The sequence below is a fragment of the Mizuhopecten yessoensis genome, unplaced genomic scaffold, assembly GCF_002113885.1.
Source record: "Mizuhopecten yessoensis strain PY_sf001 unplaced genomic scaffold, ASM211388v2 scaffold716309, whole genome shotgun sequence".
Lineage (NCBI taxonomy): Eukaryota > Metazoa > Mollusca > Bivalvia > Pectinida > Pectinidae > Mizuhopecten > Mizuhopecten yessoensis.
In genome coordinates this window covers 675,515-699,113 of record NW_018480052.1, presented here as the reverse complement: position 1 = coordinate 699,113, position 23,599 = coordinate 675,515, and the positions used below count along the sequence as shown (strand labels likewise).

Here is a 23,599-nt window from a genome sequence, read left to right as displayed (position 1 = left end):
AGCTTTGACAAACACATTCCTCTAAGAGATGAATTTTTCTTCTACAGAAAAGCGGTTGTCCAAACAAGAAGGGAGAATCTTCATATTTAATTTACATTTAATTGATTTGAAATAGAATTGTGCATATCTGAAGAGTGTTGACGTCCTTTTAGATAGCGCCTAATTAAACATCCTATTGACTTCAATGTCGTTCTGTTTATTCATGGTTTAAGGAGTCAAATCCTGCATTTCAGAGCATCTAGTACAATATCCTAAATCAGACTCCTCTAACAGTTGGACTTGAGCACATCAATAGGCTTGTTTAAATATCAGATCTTTGTGCGGAGACAAAAGGAAATTCCACACTCAACAGGGTTAGATTGGAAAGTTTAGTTCGTCACCCTTTTGAGGAGAAAATTCAACTCGAATGAGAAATGAACGGATAGTGCTGTTCGTACCCCTCTGTCTAAATACCACGCTAACGGTACTGATGCGGTTTGTATTGTTGCCGTGACGTCATGGTATTGTTGCTATGACGTCATACAATTGTTGAGAACGTGCAAAGAACACGTGTAGCTTGTCTCAACCCTAGGGTGAGATAAGAAAATCTCACACTGGTAAAATGGTGGATATCCCTGTCCAGGGTAAGAGAACATGATGTCTCCCTGATTGTTTAAGTCCACCTTGGTTTATCTGGCTATCTATCATGTCGAACTCTAGTTTCAAGATACTGGATCTCCATTCCCTTTATATTCATTTCACATATATCTAACATATATCTAACACAAAACTTTAGGGTTGACTTCGGGTCATCTGCTATTTGTCGTGAATATTAGCATCTTCCTCTTCGTCCTGAGGATGCAGCTTATTGTCAACTGTTGTTTACAATCCTCGTAAATTTACATGGATATTTCTATCTCGCGGGATGTCAATAACTTACTTAAGTCAATTTTTATGAAATTTTTTGATCGAAATTGTTTTTGCGGCATGGCTATTCCTTTGATTAATATTTTCTGTAAACAAAGCCATGCCTTGTGGGACTTTATGAAAAAACAAAAAGATTTTTATTAAGCTACTTGAGCAAAATGTATTCAACAACAGTATAAAAACATCATTTGGGTTAGACTTGGACTCGAACCCTGGACTACAGATTGTTATACAATCGTTCTATCCGATCGAGATACCTGGTCTCTGCAGAATTGTATGCCCTTTAATACACGTGACGATTCAAATGTTTTCGCAGGATTTTGATAATTTCTTGGAATCTTACATCTTATGTTTCGTCAAATTGTTGATTCGTCCAATATTGGTTGTTTATATTCCTGTGATAGGTTTCACTTTGGTCCAATTTCAATTTCATCCTGCACCAGAGTCCATTGTTTTCGTTCTCTTTTCACAGGGGCATGAGCAACGACATTCTACGGTTAAATTTACCCCCAGAACCTAACCTCGACCCTAACACAGTCTGTAAAACGTATCCGGCGTTGACGTCCCATCAGTATGAACATTGTTTCCAACACCCGGATGTTACAGCTTCAGCCATTCAGGGCATACAGGTGGCTATCCACGAATGCCAGCATCAGCTAAAAGACCATCGGTGGAATTGCTCCACACTGGAGAAGAAAAATAAGAATCCTCATGCGAGCCCTATTCTTGGAAAAGGTAATTATTTCATTCATTTATAATCATTCTCTACTGCATATATGACACCTTGTATCTCACTTCAAAGTCGCAGAACCAGCTTTGTTTGGATTCCTTCGTGAAAAGGTTATTTTTAGAAGCTAGGTACTTACCTAATCTTTTCATTTGTTTTTTATTCTGCATCCATTTTCTACTTATCAAGCCAGTTTGACCTTGTCAATTGTTCGTTAACAATGTATCAAATACGATATATAATTGACTTGTTAAATTTTATATTAGATTTCACCAACCAGAGAGTACGTCGTGAAAAGCACCAATGCATGTTTTAAGTCTCACTAACTCCAAACCCTTGCATATCTCTTGTCGACGGTTAGTTTCGGTTTATATATCAGCAATAGATAAGTCACGGGATAATGTCATGGACAATGATCGGTTATCTTATTTAGTTTTGCGTGAATAATCGGGAAGTTGTAAAATCAACTATAATCTTCAATACAGTTTTATCTAAACAGGTACAGTGTAAATTCGGCTCCATGTCTGTTGCTACCCGTACAGGCCAGTTTGTGATATAATTTTTTAGCGTTAGCGTTTATCGTTTAGCGACTGTACTAAATAAACGGTCAATTCACACTACTGACGGCTTCATTCGGAAACTTATACCTTAAACTGGATTGTGTTAAACAGATGAGAAATCAACACCGTACTACCATATAATTTCAAATGTTTAAATCTGAAAGTGCCGACCGAAAACATTCCGAAGGTATGACAATATGCCATTATTTGGTAACAACCCTTATCTTAACTAGGGTATAAGGGGCCTACAGGGGTGTTTGTCTAGACTAGTGTAATTGTCCGAGAATTTACGCGCTCGGTTGGTTCACAGTTTTGAAATGTATATTTCAAAAATAAACGGTAAATTGCGTATTTAAGAAGTATATGGTAAAAATAGGGTATGACGAAATTTCAACAGGTATCAGCCTCATGTCTGATTCAGAGATTTTGTACGAAATCAAAGACATGCTACAGTGCCTCGTACGGCTTGACCATGTCCCAGTAATATAAACAGATCTGGTTAATGGGATCACAGATGAATAGTTTTATGTGTCTGTTTACAGTCGAAGTACAATTAGGATTTAAAGTGAATAAAGATAAATAAAAGCCATAAAACTGAAATGTTATAAAGGTTTATTTTGTACGGGGGTGATGCCTGCGGATTTACAGGGCCCCTCACCTATTCTCCATGTTCGCCGAACGTCGGTGTGAGGATCTAGTGGCTATTGTGTTATACAGTGTTCTGAATGACGGCAACGTATCAACCACGCATTGCTAATCATTATCCCAATGTTTATCAAAATATAAAAGCGCTAGCTGTCACACCTGTACAGCGGTATCCTTTGATCTTACAACTATACAGGTAATACAACATACAGTCAATTAATTGGTAAACCACAAGTATCTAGGAGGGATAAAGAATTCCACATTGATCATTTAGTAAATAGAAATACCCTGTTGATATCTTCAATTGAGACTGAAAAATAAACACTGGGTCAAAGCCATTCAGCGCCCACATTTTACGAGAGGAACTCATAATGTATAAAAATCTCATTTGCCTAAATTGTCAATTATCTGAATACATTGTGTTTGTATCCTTAACATCAGCTAGCTAACTGAATACAATATTTAAATAGTATCAAACGCCCTGTTATCGAGGGTAGTGTACTGTTGTATAGTCAACAGCAGCATTGCGATAGGTATGCAGTTCGGGACAACCTTATGAATGTTTGGTTTTCAATATAATAACGGAAACAATCATTTCGTTTTATTTAAGGAAGTTCTCGTCTTTCCAATTTCGTACTTTCTCTTTACATGCACATCATATTTTTCTCACAAAAGTAAAAAGGGAAAGAAAAGAAAAGTTTTTATTTAATTGTGAGCTGAAGCTAACATAGCGTTAGACCGTCGAGCACGTTAAAGTTAGCGCGAACGTGCTAAACATGTACGTTGTAGAGTGCGAATCACTTGTGTATCTAATGGACCGAGCTTAAATAACCCAACACAGAATGTCCTTTGACATTGAACAAATATTGGAGGTTCGATAACAACCCTCCAACGAGCTTGGATGTGAGATATAGAATGAGAAAAATGTTTTTGATATTTTAACAAATTGTCATTGTGACCACTTCTATAAACATTTGCATAGAAAAAAGAAAAGTGTGAAACGTAGAGAAATGTATTGCACTGCCCCCGATAGGATGACCCCTACATTCCGAGCCCATTACACTGTCATCAGGTATTAATAAGTGGCCATAAGGGCAAATACTCTGTCAGTCAGATCAACATTTCACAGACAATACGTTCGTTAACTAAAATAAAATCTGTTATCTGTCCTATCGAATTGGTATTTGAAAGTGCTAGCACAATGCGTATTGTATTTCCCTTTAATGCATGCTCGTAAGTATACAGATTGGAATGTCAATACAGTTTTCATATTTCATTTGATAAAATCAAACGTGTTTGATACAAGCTGTCAGCCTGTGACGTCATCGTTCTCTGGGCGTCTATCGAGGCTGTAGCTATTTACCGATGATAATTTTCTTTACTTTATATAAAACAAACATTAATTAGAGATTCCATTCAATGAAAATAATAAAACGATATTGGTTGACTGAAAGTAAGTAGAGTGGGTTCAATGTTTGTAATGGATCAGTGTATCGAGCGGCAGAGAGCGTGAAACTCTATCAGACTAACATTTTCTGATCAAGTAACATTCTCTACATCGACTTTTTAATGATAGTGTTGAATTTTTGGATTCGAGGTTGTTTGGTATGAAGTGAACTTTAATATATACTCTCGTGTTGAAATCGCTGATTTATAGTACAGGAACAGAGAATTATACTGCATTTAGCATTTTAAAACAATTAAGGTCAGCAACTAAACGATGAACTTTGTTTTTATAAACGTTTAAAATGGATTGAAAAACATTTTTTCCATGTTTATAAAAACATGATTTATCAGATTGTATAGATCAGTCAATAACTTCTCAAGAACAGGTTGTTTCCAGATAAACAAAATCTTGATTAACGTTGTTTATTTGTAAGATGTAAATATGATAAACCACGTCACCGTGACTAGAAGCAAAACCATAGATCAATACATAAATACACATATGCTAACGCGTTAAATTTGTTGTTGACCTCAGACGTAATGCACGCTGGCCATGTGGCTACCCTATCTCTCTGATGTGAGCTAATATTTCTCAGCCTTAAACATGTCGCTACCAAATGCGATGTTAAGAACTGTTAATTGCCGTTAAATGCTTAATTCGATACCGTCTGGTGAACAATCAGAAAACACTAAAATCTGCTAGTCATTAATACGCTCCGGTTTGGTCTGGGCGTAACAGTGAAGTAAGTCCCGCATTTAGAAAGCTTTTATGCGTTTGAACCCAATTAGTTGTTTAAAATCGATGGCAGATGGTTTCAAAAGTGTCAAAAAGACTACACTAAGGCATCAATATTAACAGGTAAACACTCCTACACAACTGCACAAGCAGTAGGGGGAGTAGATTTTTGGTGGCTGTGTTGAGATACGGTTGATGGTGAGGTTTTCCTAGTACTGGTAGGGGTTTTGTAAACATTGGATTGGTGGGGGTTAGATATAGTAATAAAGATTGTATCGTTTGTACGTGATCTGTTGTTGTTGTTTGTTGTTGTTGTTGTTGTTGTTGTTGTTGTATTTTTTTAATAGAATGTTGGTACTTCTGGAGAGTCCGTGTTGTGCAGTAAAATGCTAACTTTATTTGGCTTAACATTCATCAACAACCTAATTTTTAGACAGGTACTCCCTTTATTTGTATTCTAGAAATTGCTAATTTCAAAGTATAGATATCTTTTCACATCATTTAAGATGGGCTTTTTTCAAATGAGTTTGTTTAATTATTATTTATGTCACCGAAACAAATTGTTAATCGAATAAGATTACTCGTTGAATTGATAATGTACCTGCATTTGCTCTGACGTTTCTGGACATGGAATTATTTCACTACCCAAGAACTAAACTTCCTCTGCAGATTAACCCCCTGGGACATTTCTGTGATTACGTACTAACTCCCTAGACAATATCAAGTGCTTCCTTCCTCGCGGATATAAAATATATGGTTTCCAAAAGGTTTTCGACGATTGCGACTAAGTATATGCGGTTTTTTTCGAAAAAAAAATACAATGGGTTTTTGTATCCATATGATAAAACGGTTAAAGGATAAGGTTTTTGGATATCGCTAGACCAAGTATATTGGTATATCGCTTTAGCCAATACTTTGATTCTAAATCAATTTTCTAGTACAAATTAACCTTGGATTGCGTAAATATACAAAAGGACTTTCTTTTGTCAGTATTTTCCTTTTATATTTCTTACAACACGTACTATAATGTACTTACCATCACTTTCAAGAGGAAGAATTGCCCATCACTTTTCACATCCTCTATAGAACAGAACTAACTGAAGCACATTTGACGTATAAAGTGTAAGGTTTGATGATGATGTTTTAGTTACTGTTATTTCCCTTCTTGTATTTTTCATATCGTAACAGTACCATCAAGTTATAAACGTATTAACATAATGTTTGGTATTTATTAAGAATATCGGTTACATTTTAACTGTAGGGATGAATACCTTTCAACCTGTTCATTAGTAATTTACACGTGTAATCAATATCAGATTACTCGCCCTTTTTTATGAAAGATATCCAGTACTGAAAACAATACCAGGTATTTATTATTTCATACATATAGACAATGAATGTTAAGGAAGGCTTTTCACCAGGGTTCTTTCTGCACATTTTAGTCGAGCAAAACTGCCGGAAGACATCAACAAAACACGGAAATATGGCCAAATGATAGCAGACTACGGTAGACTGTCCAACTTGTTCCATTAGATAAGATATTGTCATTGTTAACCATCAGCAAATAACATAATATGTATATATGTCAATCGTTTGAAAAAGTAGTTTGTGTTTTAGCTTTTATTAAGAATCACATAATCTATTTCGTTTTGTATAAAAACAGTTACAAATATGGAGTATTCTCTATAAGGTTTCCACGAATTCCTTGTTTGGTTCAGACAACAGCATTTCGAAAATATTTCACATAAAATAAGTACAAATCAGTCAAATTGAATACACAAATGTATAAGAAAACATGTTTAAATCTTTTCTATATTTAAGTGAAAAAGTCAAGCAATTTGGACTAAGGTATATAAGTCGGTCTACTGATTACATGTTAACATCGGTTTTCTTTTAATGTTTATATAGTCAAAATGCAAAATCTGAACAGAAGTGTAAAGAAATTAGATACGAGACTGTTGTCCGTTACATAACCCGAACAAGATCGTTCACCCATTCCTTTATACCTTGTAAAGGTAATATGTCTTTACGTCTGTGGTGCCACTTCAAATGAATACAGTACCAAGGCCCCTTGATGAAATTCTTATGAATGAAAATTGTATTCAATTTTAAAAACAGCAGAAAAAAACCTGATAAGTATTTAAGGTAAATACGTGATAGGTAACAATGAGACTATGTATACAAAATACTAAAATAGAGCCAACTTATAAAACTATTATAAATGGGACATAGAACGTGGAAACTATTTCCTTTGATAAGCCTACCATAATTCCTGCTAATTTCCGATAAATTGGGATTTCTTTGAGTCGGTCGAGATATTGAAGAGTGGCTATGAGTTACGAGGTAGGGACTCGATATAATGATGGGTATCTATATATGCTAGTGGGCTATCTATCTACCTGCACACCGGACAATACACAACCACAGATACGTGCTACTTGTAATTTTGATCCATGACCCTTTGCGATCTCCACGAGATTCCAGGCGATATTGTCTAAGGGAAAGATGATTGAGGTTATAATCGGGAAACATTGAACTTGTCAACCAATCAGAGGTCTTTAAGTCAGTGTGGTGCGGAGCTGTGATCCAAAACCGTTGATTTTATCATTATATGTATCTAGTGTTAAATTGTTCTTGAGTATATCAATCATGTCCAGAATGTAATTTCATTAAAAATAAACTCATTTATCATCGAATTATGGAGGTTATAGTTAAGACAGGTTTTTAAATGCATATACATTCATACCTTTGGTATGACGTTTGATGGAGAAATACATTTCAATTCCTAAATCTACGCTATGTAAAATATGCAAGGAAAAAATGTGCACATTGCGTCATTTGCACCTGCAAATATCAAAGGCCGTGCCTCTGATACAATGACTGCTGCCGTAAGTTTGGAATTATGTCACCAAACAGATGTTGAACACAACAGCGTATACCTTAACCGCCTTACAGACAAGACTCCCACGGCTATAACGGTATGCTTCATACATAACCAACACGTCACGGATACCTTATGTAGAATCGGACATGTATTAAATTGTGTTAGTGGATAAAATGTATTAATGCTATCTCTTTATCATTTCCCATAAATTAACTTATAGGAAGTTAGTATGCCCGGTTAGGTCGTTGTGTAGAGTAATAGAGCGCTACGCTATTTTAGGATTTCAGTATATGAAATAAATCATATTCGATACACCTAGAGATTTCGTGTACTTTACCAGTACACAAAATCCGACCTTTTTTCAGCTTTGTGGCAAAAATTGTTGTGAAAGCTTTTTCATTATTTTTGAAATACATTTTTGTACGTAAACGTTTTAGGCTCGAAATGTTTATTTTATGTGTTATTTTTTAAAGGAAATTGATTCCTGTCACTTCTTGTCATTTTACCAGAAAAAAATGAAATGATGTTAGCAAAGTGTTTAGTTTATTTATCTATCAATATCCGTTCAAGCTTGGAGAAATGCATTAGTTGCAACTCAGTACCTGTAAAAAGCGACTAATGAAGGCCCGTCTGGAATCTTTTGTTTCTGTATATTGAACATTGAGGAATGTATGCGCCCCGTTTGGGGTACATTGAAGGCTTTATGATTCCTCCGTATTGGACCAATTCATGTCTTTGTGTGTTCTCCATTTTTGCCAATTTGAGTTTTCATGCGTCATTCTTTCAGACATATTCAAACTAATCAATTTTAAGAAGTGTAAAAAGTATGTTACTTTTGCAGTCAGTTACTATAACGGTTATGTCAAACAAAAGTTGACATTCAATTTCAGGAAGTGAGCCGTCTTGACTGAACGTCCAACGTATCCCTCTACGGTTTCGTCACGTGAAATTACCAATGTCCTTTTTCATAACTTTAGAAATTATAATTAATATTGAACCTTTGTCACTTTACAGGTTTCCGAGAGTCGGCCTTCGCTTATGCAATTCTGGCAGCGGGGGTGACACACCAGGTGGCTAAGGCATGTAGCATGGGGAAGCTGCAGTCCTGTGGGTGTGACATGAGTCAGCACGGCAAGGTCAAGGACAAGTGGGAGTGGGGCGGGTGTAGTCACAACGTCGAATTCGGAGAAAAATTCTCCGCCAAATTTTTAGATGTGAAGGAGAGAGCTAAAGACATCCACGCAAAAATAAACTTACACAACAACAGAGCGGGTCGCTTGGTAAGTATATATCATAATATACAACATTTACACAACAACAGAGCGGGACACTTGGTAAGTATATATCATAAGATACAACACTTACACACCAACAGAGCGGGCCGCTTGGTAAGGATATATCATAATATACAACACTTCCACAACAACAGAGCGGGCCGCTTGGTAAGTATATATCATAATATACAACATTTACTTATTCAACAGGATGTGACTGTATCTGTTAATTTGAATCGGGATTTTTGAATATAGAAACATTATTTTGTTCATAAAAGATTTAAAAGTGCAAAAAGCTACCTGACACCACATTTCTCCACGTGCATGGTTTTATCAAAATGGCTGTTAGAAAAGATAGGAAGACACTGAACCAGACAAAGGGCCAATATACTACATGTATCCGCGGCTAGATTGTTTAGATGGGTCTACTTTGTAAACAGGAATATACAACATTCAACGGCACCACAAATTATACCACAAGTACCTGGTTAGTCATTAATGTAAGAAAGACATCAGTCGTGGCTAAATGATAACCAAGTGGAAACGACATAAGAATCTCAAGAGGCATTATTTTGATCAACTGTTGCTGGCGGGATGTTAGAAATTTTCAGATTGCTGTAGACTAAAAATACAACAACAGCAGAATCGTAAAGTTTGAAATCAAACCTCAATTTACATTTAATGACTACATAAGCTAAGGACCACATTGTCTACGTGGGTTATACGTGAACTTCCATCAGACCTAAAGCTTGGCGGTTTCCAGAACGGTCGTTAGAGGAACATGCGGAATGTGTTTAAAGTTTCTCTTAGCCTCTTCATCAATGAAAACTCAAGAGGTTGGAGAAGCAGACTGTTGCAGAAAATTGAGCCAATTATACGGCCAATAAATCGCCTGCCTGGCACGCGCGGTATCTATGGTGATAGCACGGCCACGCGCCGGAAATCTACAACAAACATGGCGACCACAGACACGGCAACTCCTGCTGTGAATGAAAGTGTTCTTTCAATCTTCTTCCTTTCTGATATTTCTGTTTTCTCCTTCATGAAGAAGCCGCTCTGTTTGTCGTATCGTATAGTCTACACACGAAACCATACACGATATGTTACATGAAAGAATTGCAGTTGTGTATTAGCCTTACTATACTATATCGCTGGCTACCGACATTCGTGATTTATCGTTTGTTTATAGCCGCGTACCTTCCAAGTTTCAGACGATTATCATTCGCTCAAGTATCAATGTAGATCTTCACATCTACAAAAATTACTTCACGTTATAGTATGTAACACCGCCAACGACGGTAGGTGTGACGTCAGTATGGTTCCCACCAAAGTCCGTAAAGTAGGGGTTCGAAACATGATAACAAGTTCTACAAGTTTATGCGTATTGGAGCTATATTTAAGTTATAACCGCATACATAACCAGAATTATACCCTGACCTATGATCTTTCATGTGCACCTGGAGACAAACAGCTTTGATTCATGTTAATAATTAAATATCCGGAAAACTCATTGTTGCGACTTTAATTGATGATAAGCTCTCCTGGTAAAGAAATAACGGTGATACATATAAAGGTACGTGTCCCGTGATATATGTATCAGAGTATGACGGCAGTAATGTGATATCTTTACGCTCTCATCAGATGAGGAAACTATTCTCATCCTTCATGAACGACAACGACAACAATAAGCAGTCAGGAAGAAAGCACGTTAGATAAAATCAGACATATCCATGGAAGTTTGCACGAACCGGACCCTGGTCTCGAAGATTTAAGATTTTGAAGTTATAGTTCCTTAAAATATATATAGTTTGACATTCCGAATCTGCTTTTTCCTCAAATATGCTGGCGGTCAAAAATGTGATGTTAACATCGATAAATTGCCTCGAACCATCCGGATCACAAGTCACGGCATTGGTTCGGAGAGTGTAATGTGCCGTTTTAATGTTGTAATTACCCCGATGGTTTACTTATCAAAACTTGATATTTGGAACCTTTGAGACCCTTGTATAAACGGTTCCGCAAGAAAACGGCCAACGTAGTCTGCGCAGAATACTCCGGTGTAACCCGAGTCCCAATCACTCTACCTCAATCTCGTTTGTCGCTCTTTGATTCTGCATTTTACGAGGGTCTCCTGTCCGAAGTGTACGTATGCTCTCGGTTGTTATTTGGCATCAAAGAACATAGACCTTCTCAAGGTTTTAAGCTACAATTGCAGTCATTATCTGTTACACAATCCGAGGAACGTTGTAGACACATAATATATCCATACTTTGATCAGTTCAAAGATTATTCCTAACGCAGTACAAAAAGTAAATAAAACCTTATCGCCTGAGAAGGTCTGCATTTAATGGTTAAATCACGAAAGTAAACTAACACCAGGATTATATGAAAGTACTCTACAGCTAGAGTATATAGTTTACTCTACAGCCAGGGTATATAGATTACTCTACAGCCGGGGTATATAGATTTCTCTACAGCCAGGGTATATAGATTACTCTACAGCCAGGGTATATAGATTGCTCTACAGCCAGTGTATATAGATTACTCTACAGCCAGGGTATATAGATTACTCTACAACCAGGGTATATAGATTACTCTACAGCCAGTGTATATAGATTACTCTACAGCTAGAGTATATAGTTTACTCTACAGCCAGGGTATATAGATGACTCTACAGTCAGTGAATATAGATTACTCTACAGCCAGGGTATATAGATTACTCTACAGCCAGGGTATATAGATTACTCTACAGTCAGTGAATATAGATTACTCTACAGCCAGTGTATATAGATTACTCTACAGCCAGTGTATATAGATTACTCTACATGAATTCAGCCAGTGTATATAGATTACTCTACCGCCAATGTATATAGGTTACTCTACAGTCAGTGTATATAGATTACTCTACCGCCAGTGTATAAAGATTACTCTTCAGCCAGAGTATATAGATTACTCTACAGCCAGGGTATATAGATTACTCTACCGCCAGTGTATATAGATTACTCTACCGCCAGTGTATATAGATTACTCTACGGCCAGTGTATATAGATTACTCTAACGGCAGTGTATATAGATTACTCTACAGCCAGTGTATATAGATTACTCTACCGCCAGTGTATATAGACTTCTCTACAGCCAGTGTATATAGATTACTCTACCGCCAGTGTATATAGATTACTCTACAGCCAGTGTATATAGATTACTCTACCGCCAGGGTATATATATTACTCTACAACCAGGGTATATAGATTACTCTACAACCAGGGTATATAGGTTACTCTACAGCCAGGGTATATAGATTACTCTACAGCCAGGATATATAGATTCCTCTACCGCCAGGGTATATGGATTACTCTACAACCAGGGTATATATATGCAAGACCACACACTTGTGTTTGTATTGCGCGGACGAATATATTCACGAGTGTGCGGAGCGCACGAGTTAATATATACGTCCGCGCAATAAATGAGTGCTTTCTGATTCGTTAGAAAAAACACAAGTGTGTGGTCTTGCTTTTCACATACCTTCCGTTTTTGGTAGAGATAGATACAAATATTTTGTAAACTTTGATATTTTTTGCAAATACCGGTGACTTTTCAGTTCGCCATGACAAGGGGATTCCCATAAAAAGTAGTTCCGGCTAGTAGGTAAATACAACATTCCGTATTGCACCTGTATTTCATGGTCTGAAAATTGCTTGTATTACTATAACAAGATTCAACAGGTATGGGATAAATGTTACTCTAGAGCCAGGGTATATAGATGACTCTACAGCTATAGTATATAGAAATCGGGGCTTAAGAGTTGGTCAGGATTGAGCATAACTATTTTTTCGAAAAACACAGCTGTGGCCCTTTCCTGACGACTGAAAATCACTTCTTAATTTGTGATTATGAAGTTTTGATATTATGATTCAGATATAATACTAGCGAACATGTTATAAGCTGTAAAAGGAATAACAAAAGTTGTGTTGTTTTGTTATACCTGGCGAAAGTATGACCATGAATTGACTCGACAAAATGTGTATACCATGACATACAATGGCGGGCACCAATTTATACTACTAGATTATGCTTGTGAAAGCAATAAAATGAAATTTGTTATCGATATGTTTGGTAAACCGAGGTACATGTATATGTCTTACTGTGATGGTTCTGTATCTACAAGTGTATTCAGCCTGTGATATCCTCAGAATTGCATTGGTTACTCTCACTCGAGTTCTCTTAACCCTTGGAATATTTCAGATATATTACTGATAATATGTCCTGGTCATTTCTTGTTAGTGTGACCCTGTATACCTGTTAGTGTGACCCTGTATACCTGCCGTTGACGTGATTTTGTGACGTCATGCTGATGTCAGAAGGCGGTTTTCTGTTGGTGTTACCTTGTTAACGTACAATCGACGTGACCTTGTCTTTACGTAAAGATGTACACACTTAGTAAAACACTAATGACGTCTAATTTAACTCCAATGTTTCAGTCTGTTATAAGAAACGTCCGCCGGAAGTGCAAATGCCATGGCATGTCAGGAAGTTGTGAGATTCAGACATGCTGGAAATCTACGCCAGACTTCCGGGAAGTTGGGATCCGACTGAAGAAAAAGTATGAGGCCGCGAGAAAGGTAAAGGTAAAGAGGATGATATTATTCTATCTTCTCCTCATTTCCTTTGGGGGCGGGGCGTTCGGAGTATGCCTATGCATGGACACTAACTCTCTGTTCCAAACCTATTACCGGTCTAGGGGAAATAACTCCTGCTTATAGAACAATTCAGGCATCTCCAGTTTGTATACCTGTATACTGTGTGTGGCTTCATCTTTATATCAATTTGTCTTTTTTTCTAAAACAAATCTTGTTCAAGTATAATATCTCGACTACTGATTAATTGTCTAAAAAAACAAGTTCTATTTCATTTCTTGTTTAAACTTCATAACTGATACGTTATCATTGAACCCAACTTTATTGGAGACGGTCATATGATTGATACATTTCCTATATTTTCAGGTAAATATACTAAATGCGGCCGCAGCGAGATATCGTCGAATACGCAGAAACACTCGAAAGTCAGAGCTTATATTCTACGAGAGGTCCCCCAATTATTGTGACGTCAATCCGCGTGTGGACTCAATTGGAACTTCCGGTCGGCTGTGTAATAAAACCAGTACAGGGGTGAATAACTGTCAGACACTGTGTTGTGGGCGTGGCTATAATACCCTCCGTGTCAAACGGTCGGAGAGATGCGACTGCAAATTTCACTGGTGTTGTTACGTCGTGTGCAAAACATGCTCGTATAACGAATGGGTGACAGTTTGTAAATGAAAAGTGTTGCATTGACAACAAGGTTTTTTTATATACCTAACGAGATTGTTTTTTTATCCATTTGAAATATTTTCATCAAACGTGTTATGACGTTATCATTAGAAAGAACTGAGGACGAACGTTCGTCGAGGGAGATCGGTGGTCTGTCACCATAGTAACTTGTACTGTCACCTGACGTAGTGTCCTGTGGCATTACAAGTTAAAATTGATTATCAATAGTACCTACACCTTTACAAAATCGAAAGTGACCAGATCTAGACCAGGCCATGTACTGAAGATTTAAAAAGAAGATTGTGTGCGAGCCTGAACATTTGACCACGTGGGACACCTTGGATGTCAACGACACGACGTGCGCACAAGTGTGTTTTGCCCAATTAATGTGCATACCACAAAATGACGTCCATATTTCGAATAGGACGAACATTTGTAATATCACAGACAGAAAGTGATTAAGGCTGGTCGTAATGCTACGCCTGACTTTTTGTAAACCGGGAGGAAAACGCCTTACGTCATGAACTTATGACGTAATGGACGATGTTAGGAAATCAGCGATGAAACAAATTGTGCAAAATTTATATTAGAGTGCTACTGTCCATTTGCAGAGACACTGAATATGGCTGACAAAATGCTTCCGTCACGTGCACGGAACACATAGTCATTAATTTTGAAGCACGTGATATGTACTGCTGCATTCCAGGAAGTTGGTTTCAAACCGGAAATTAACGTTAACGTTACCTAATGACCGTCTGATACAGACACCACTACAGCGTCACAAGATTGTACATTTTTAATGTTTATTTAATTAATATGATATTTTTTCAGGAATTGGATTGCTTGTTATAATTAGAATGTATGTTTTAAGTGATTTATTTCGGTCGAATGTGTAAATAAGCACGCCTCTGAAATGTAATAAAAACACCTTCGTAATTTTGGAAACATTGAATCCATCCATTTTATTATGTGTTTTATTTTAAAACTTGTTTCTGTGTTAACGTCGTCGTGTCTCTTGATTAAATAGTATGTTTCAGTTCTGGTTGTAGTTTTATCAATAAAACATATAACAAGGTCTAGTGTTATAATATCTGTATTGTTAGGGATTTTTAGCGCCACTGACTACAATCCGTGTACGTGCGCTTCTTCGCAACAGGGTTAATTAAATTCGTTTGGAGATGTAAATTACATCTAAAGGGGAAATTAAGTAACGTATGGATACATCATATAAAATGGATCTACCGATGTAGATGTTAGTATAAATGTTTAGTTTGTTTTTTGTATTTTTTTTAACTGTATCATTGTAAATTTTCTGCAGTCTGATTGGTTGAAACCCGCATTGTTCACCCTTTTATATTTGTGTCGACCTTAGGATACCCGGATGTTGATAAACAAAGCATTATACCAGCATGAATAACACAATGGGGATTTCCCCTTGGATTCAAATAGCATACTTTTTTTGTAGATAACTTATTTATATATATTTTTTTTTTGGGGGGGGGGGGGGGGCTTTTCTTCTCAAAGCAAGCAGTACAGGTTATAACGTATAATGTATGAAGATTGTGACAGTCATTTGAAAATAGAGTCATCTGAATTTCTTCGTCAAATAGAAACGTCCGTACAACATTCTTGGCTCAGACAAAGTGTGTCATATGATAAAGCAAGTATTAGCTTCCTATGAGGTCAACACAATGTTTTATCAACATGAAAGAATAATTATATTTCCCGAAGCTGGGGACAGAGGGAAATAGAATCTTTCCGTGGCAGTGTTGTTATATATGACGTGACCAAGAACTAGAATCTCCGATTATTCTTATAGAGGTTTCAATAATTTGGGCATTTTTGTAGAGCATCATGAATAGTGGTTGTTACATGTTTAATTTTTTTGGAGATTAAATAAACCTACTATAATGTCTGACCCCCTCCTCCCCCTCCATCTTACATTTGCTCTGCTGAGATAGTTGATTCATGACCAGCGTTTATCTGCACACTTTGGTTGGGGTTTTTTTCTAACAAAAATCTGAATAATAAAGTTTTACCGTTATTTAAGTATTATTGTTGAAAACAAACGTCATCATACTCCGTCTGTAATGATCTGACCTTGAATTAAAATCGTCTACCTTGGCAATTGTTGCACCTTATCTTATACGTGTAATTGAAATAATGGTTGATTTACATGTAGGATGTATATTTCTGTGTACATTTTGATAAATGTTTGAATAACTACACTTGTCTTGTTGTCGTTATTGACAGCTGCTGTTTATTTCAGCCATAACTTGTTACGACAGATCATCTCAATTACCAGACAAGGTTTAGTCGATACCGTATCGTACTTTTAATCACATATACTACACATTGACGGCTATGTACCACAGGGACATAATAATTTGTTACAGCTATATTTGGACTTAAATTAAGGTGTTTAGAGTTATTTTACATGTTTTAGGGGGTTTCGGTCGACTTTCGGTCAAAATCCCACCCCTAATGATGATATGTATATGAGAAGATCATCATTGATCTAAACTCCTAAAACGTGTAAAATTACTCTAATACATGTATAAAAAAACAGCAATATTGCATGGACGTATCACTAGTACTGAAGTCGGCTGTTCTGATGTCGATTTCTGGTCATAACATCCGATTTCCGAGCTTTACTCAGCTTTTGTTGACAGAAAACGATGATGTGTCTGTTAGTGTTCAGGCTGGGTATTTCAATTGTCAAATGCGTAATGCCAATTGTGAAATCCCAAAAGTATTATGCGAAATTCTTATGCCTCAAGCTTGAGTCTGTCTTACACGTGTGGCACATGTCGTTAATTGACAATTAGCATTTCGCATTCCAGATTTTGCATTGCGTACCGGGCTTCATAAACATTCCAGCTAAAGATAAATCTGTTTAACTCCGACTTTTAACTGTTTTATTATATCACATTTACCTGAACTTTCTGTAACTAATTATACAGACAAAGCTCCGAAAACTATACACCTATGCTTACAATTGCTTTCCTCTGGAGTATAACATAATATTCGATAATAAAACGCGTAGCATTTTACGTGATTGTCATCTCTAGCACGGAAACGAACGAGACTCGTACCTGTTGCAATGGAAGTTTGTCGCACCACTGCTGTTCATTGGTACGTCCAAAAAACAAAGGCTCACTAATGTGCATCACCCACTCCCGACATATCCATCTCCAGTGTAACATGATACGAAGCACGAGGCTTACAATTAGTACTTGTTTGAAAATACTCGACACAAAATCTTGTTAAAACACCATCATATCAATTATATCTACGGTCTGAGTTGATCATTAACAGTAGTTTTAAGAAGTTAAACCCCAAGAGGCCCAATGAGCCTTAAAGCTTACCCGAGAACAAATCGAAAATATCCCAATCGAAGGCCAGAGCGGCCATCTTGGAATGCCACGAAATGAAACGACACTTGTTGGGGACAACCCTTATTGGGAATCTCGTTAAGAACATTGATACCAATTGGAAGTCGATTGGTGCAGTCGTTGTTGAGAAGTCGACAGTGCCTTAGACATCAGATGCCAGGGCGGACATCTTGGATTTTCGGATTGATACGACAAGCAAGAGCAACTTGTTGGGAACTCATAGGGAGCATTTGTACCAAGTACAGAGTCAATCGCTTTGGCCATTCTTGAGAAGAAGTCAAAATTGGGCAGCCATCTTCAATTCACGGATAGGCACTAAAAGTAAAAACACTTGTTGGGGGATCTTTTATGAATATATGTACCGAGTATTTATATTCTAGATAGCAAACCATGTGAACTAAAAAGGAAATGCATATTTTCTTTGAGAAAAAAAGAATACTGTTATTATTTAATTTAACTAATTGTACCTTGTTCTCAAGGAACAACTTGTTACAAGTCGGACATATGTAAGAAATCACAAACATAAAATCAATTTGACCTTTATGACATTTTATTCTGATCCTCACTACAGGACTATATAACGCACTCTCTAGCTCCCTCCATCATCACAGAGTAGTGTCGGAAAGACCAAAATAAGAAGCACGAACATAATATTATACTTTTCATTCTGACTATTTCAGTAAATAGTCAAAACTATTTCCCTAGGTGTAGAGACTAAAGCCCGGTATATAGCTTCCCAGGTTGGTCCAAACTTTTAAGGGAAAACAGTTTTTACTGCTTCCCAGGTTGGTCCAAAATTTTAAGGGAAAACAGTTTGACTATCAATTGAAAGGTATGAATTTACAACTTATTTACGTGAACAAAAGATTGTATGGATTCATAAACATAACACATCTAGACCTGTGAAGGATAATGTTTAATGACAATAAATTTGAACATTTTGAGTATTCTGTTTACACTTCAGTGACAAATATTTGGTCCATTAAACACAAATCTCTACTTTGGACTAATGCCAACAGCCCCTGTTAAAAAATGTCTTAGAATCTTTTCTTTTAGGTGAACTTCAGACAAATATTCCAACTGTTGCAATTCAAAGTCTGAATCTGGATAACATTAATGACGTACAATAATGGTCAGTATGCTGTAATTAACAACTTACAATAAATAACTTTCTTACATTTTGTTAAAAGTTCCACTAAACATTCAAACGCCTTTATTCTCACTCAACCTAGGATTGCACCTTCTATTCATAGCACTTCCAGTATAAACTATCTAATCACTGAACTAGCCTCTTAGATGACCAACAAACACCACACATCAATTGGTTAATAGAGGTAAACTATAGACAGATAATCCCTAATAAACAAAGTCTACCTCCTGGAGAAACAACAAACTTTTGACCTTGACCTCTAAGCATGCCACTGTTAATTGACAATAACTTTGACCTCTCAGCATACCAGTTTGAATAGTTATATATATAGTACTGTGCCTTTAACACAGGGGCCAGACACACCTATGTACTATAAATTGTTAATATGACTTGTCACATCTATTTTGCCCCTATGCTGTTGATACTATTTTTGCATATAATTTCTACTTTGTTACAACAGGAGTTGTCGCCTCTTTATGGTAAAACATTATGTATGTTATTTGAAAGCAACTATTTTCCTTATGAAAACTGGAATACCTAAGTGCAAATTTCGTCACAAACCGTACAACATGGAAACTCATGAATCCCGTCATTCACAATTTAATCTAGTAAATGTAATGGTATATAGCAACCTCAAAGTCTAATGGATCAACTCTCAATACAAACATCTTTTCTGTACCCCTGAAATATGTCATGACAAAATTTAAGGCTCACAGTAATCTATTTGAATGGTTTCCAGTTAAAAACCTGCCCAATCACTAGGCTTGTACCTGTTCTTCGAAGATTACAGAGGAGCTTAATCAAACTTCAAAGCCTCTAGATTTTATTGTTTCGCTGCCGTACATTTCCTTGATCTCCAAAAAAAACTAGGCTGCTTTTGTTTATCTGGATCCGGACCAGTTGGACCAGAGTTGTTCTTTTGTGAAATAAGGTTGAACCTAGTAATCTGATGCTGTTTTCAAGTGAGCCTTGACAAAGCCTTGCAAGTCCTGCATTTTCCGGAAAATGTTAAATTTAAAAACAGACAAACCTGTTGTTCCGCATAAACGAACAGGCCCCTAGTCTATGTGTGTCATTTGCAAAATTTGGGATAACAAGCCTTTTATTTTGTCATGACATATTCAAGGGTGCAGATAATATACATAAACCAAGGGCAGAACCCCTGCTTCGCGAGGATAGATATACAGGTACTAGCACAATCTCTTCTATAAATGACGACACAACATCTCTATATACACTTCTATCTACTGTACAAGATTATAATTTACTTCCAACTTTTCAGGTTTTAGCTAATTACACCGATATCAATAGACATTTGTCACATTTTATGATAAGACATGATAACGTACACATATATATCCTAAATGACATATATCTATATTAATGTTGGGTGTCTATAACACGAATGTATATATATTGTAATGTTGGAATCATAAATAAATGTTATCACTCAGATTAACAGCACTTCCATCAACAATCTCAAAAAATAACAAAAACAGAACATGTTAAAGTCAAAGATGTGGGAAAAAATGTATACCCTGACTAGGATACATGTATATATACCACAGGTAGTGGGTATCCAGTCTATAAACTCTAAATAGACGCTCCAACCAACTAACCTGGTCACTGCTAATACATAATGTTGATAGGAGTAGAAAAATGCAACGCTGGGACCTCTGAACTCTAGAAAGACATTCAAACCAACTGAGCAAGCTTAGGTCACAGTGAGAGTGTCCTATAGTCCTGTTATGTACTGCATACAAGTTTGGTCCACAAAACATTACAATCTATTTTGAAAAGTTGTAATAATTAAGCTGTTTCCAACATTTTTTTTTTTTCTTGATGAATTGAATTTCTCAATCAAAGCTGAAAATTCCTTTAAGGCTTTTTGTCTAAATATGTGACTTCTACTGATGAACAATTTTGTTGAAATCTATTTTAAAAATGTCATATTTTAACATGCAGGTTTAACAGCATCCATCTCTAAGTAACTTTATTACATACAAACAGTGTCAGAATACAGTTGTACTAGGGTATAATACCACATCAAAGTCTGACTACACAAGCTTCAACACATCATGTTAAAATTGTTTTTAGAAAAATAAGCAACAAATTAATATTGGAGATCAACTGTTTGACTAATTCTTACTTTGGATTGTCTAACAGAAAAGATTTAGAGACATTTGCATTTTCCATTAAGAGCTAAACATTTATCCTGTCAGATCACAAATAACTAAACCAAAACAAGTATGATCAAGACCACAATGTATATAAACGAAATCCCATGTATTGAAAGTAGAGCTGTCATGTCAGAATAACATTTCTTTCGTGTATGTGTACCACTGTTGTTAAGTAGTACTGTTGAGATTATTTTGACATACAACCCCAGATAAATTAGTATAATTCTATCATTATAAGTAAGGATGATATGACACAATTAAAATAGTATGGTCTACATGGAGCATCATAAAACATCAAACAAAACAAGATCAAGAAAATTGGACAATTCTGATTTCAAAAACTCAACTTAATCTAACCTCAAGTTTAGTATGGTTTGTGCCTTATTAACAGCTAGAGTCAGTTAAGGACGTGCCAGGCTTTGGTGGTGGAGGAAAGCCGGAGTTCCCGGAGAAAACCACTGACCAACGGCCAGTACCTGGAGACAGTCCCAGGTAGGCCTCAAAATTGTGACCCAGTGATGGAGGGCTAGTGATCGTAGATGGTCAGACGCCTGAACGACTTGGCCACCACAACCCCTTACTTTTCAAGATTTACTGATGTGAACCCTAGTTATGTCCCTTAGCCTTAGTGCTGTCATAAAAGGTTGTCCTTCACTGTACAGGTAGGAGTGGTGCACAAAATCTATATCATACGGTCAATATGTCACCAGAATTCTATAATCCACACAACTTGGAAATGCTTTACTTCCTACATGTACCATTGTGGTCTAAATATTTGTTCAGATATAAAATTTACACTGTCGTCAAAACATATCATCTCAACTCCTCTAGTTTTATTTCATTCTAGTGATAAATGTGAGAATCAAAATAATCCTCTTATATCTGAAACGTAAACACTCAGCATGTACAGGTTTTAGGAAAGCATCATTTCATGACATTTCATTGAATTACAAATCAATAAATTAAATAGATTAATCTGACGTTGATATATGTTCTCTACGTCTCGTGTTTACATGTCCAGCATAGCTTCCTCCTCTAGTAAACACAGGAACTTCAAAATACGATGAGAATCTTCAATCTGCAATGATAACACAAAACAACGGTACACTTCAGTGAGGAATCTACATCAGTTTTTACAAAACAAACTTTGATCAACAAAGCGAAGAATATTGTTTGGTTTCATATCAGCTGGTCTTGCTCTGCCTTTGATTTGTGACTTTAAATTTAGGGGTGAAACGGTTAAAACAACATGACCAGTAAATTTATCATGGTCTAAATGTGACATATTGATATCAATTAATACTGACTTATTGTCTGAATCTTGAGATAATATAATATTTCTATTTTTGGGCCATCAGTTTACCGCCTTTTTTACCGCCTTTTTATAAACAAATCACAATTTCTTTGTCGAGTGCAAAAATAACACCTCACCAATCAAACTCTTTATCTAGTACATTCCATTACACACAGACTATGCAAATTTACATCAGGGTAATTATGAATGGTCGGATCGTACTCATAATGGCTGCTACCCCAGATCTCAATCATAAAGAGGTAGATTTGGAATGATACTTAGATGTAGTGCCGTAAGTTATATGTAGGGCAATGTTACCTGTCTATGATGTAGCACTGTGAGTAATATGTAGGGTAATGTTTCCTGTCTATGATGTAGCACTGTGCATAATATGTAGGGCAATGTTACCTGTCTAGGATGTAGCACTGTGAGTAATATGGAGGGCGATGTTACCTGTCTATGATGTAGCGCCGTGAGTAATAAGTAGGGGAATATTACCTGTCTATGATGTAGCGCCATGAGTAATATGTAGGGTAATGTTTCCTGTCTATGATGTAGCACTGTGAGAAATATGTAGGGCAAGGTTACCTGTCTATGATGTAGCACTTTGAGTAATATGTAGGGCAATATTACCTGTCTATGATGTAGCGCCGTGAGTAATATGTAGAGTAATGTTCCCTGTCGATGATGTAGCACTGTGAGTAATAGGTAGGGTAATGTTACCTGTCTATGATGTAGCGCCGTGAGTAATAAGTAGGGTAATATTACCTGTCTATGATGTAGCGCCGTGAGTAATATGTAGAGTAATGTTACCTGTCGATGATGTAGCACTGTGAGTTATATGTAGGGTAATGTTACCTGTCTATGATGTAGCCCCGTGAGTAATATGTAGGGTAATGTTACCTGTCTATGATGTAGCACTGTGAGTAATATGTAGGGCAATGTTACCTGTCTATGATGTAGCACTGTGAGTAATATGTAGGGCAATGTTACCTGTCTATGATGTAGCACTGTGAGTAATATGTAGGGCAATGTTACCTGTCTATGATGTAGCACTGTGAGTAATATGTAGGGCAATGTTACCTGTCTATGA

General features: G+C 36.6%; 2 protein-coding genes across 5 annotated transcripts in view; one reads left to right on the top strand and one right to left on the bottom strand.

The window, feature by feature from the left end:
* The window catches only part of LOC110442897 (protein Wnt-10a-like), a 50,485-nt gene extending 34,515 nt beyond the window's left edge, over positions 1–15,970 (top strand). For 2 of the 3 annotated variants that reach the window (XM_021486758.1, XM_021486759.1), the window contains 4 exons: positions 1,379–1,641; positions 8,919–9,184; positions 13,660–13,806; positions 14,182–15,970. In XM_021486758.1, coding sequence (XP_021342433.1) covers positions 1,379–1,641; positions 8,919–9,184; positions 13,660–13,806; positions 14,182–14,496 — 991 coding nt within the window. In that variant the 3' untranslated portion in view covers positions 14,497–15,970. The remainder of the gene's footprint in view (positions 1–1,378; positions 1,642–8,918; positions 9,185–13,659; positions 13,807–14,181) is intronic. The other variant, XM_021486760.1, reaches the window with a different exon arrangement.
* A 2,444-nt stretch (positions 15,971–18,414) lies between these two features.
* The window catches only part of LOC110442889 (vesicle-fusing ATPase-like), a 44,530-nt gene continuing 39,345 nt past the window's right edge, over positions 18,415–23,599 (bottom strand). For both annotated transcript variants that reach the window (XM_021486748.1, XM_021486749.1), the window contains exon 22: positions 18,415–22,290. In XM_021486748.1, coding sequence (XP_021342423.1) covers positions 22,222–22,290 — 69 coding nt within the window. In that variant the 3' untranslated portion in view covers positions 18,415–22,221. The remainder of the gene's footprint in view (positions 22,291–23,599) is intronic.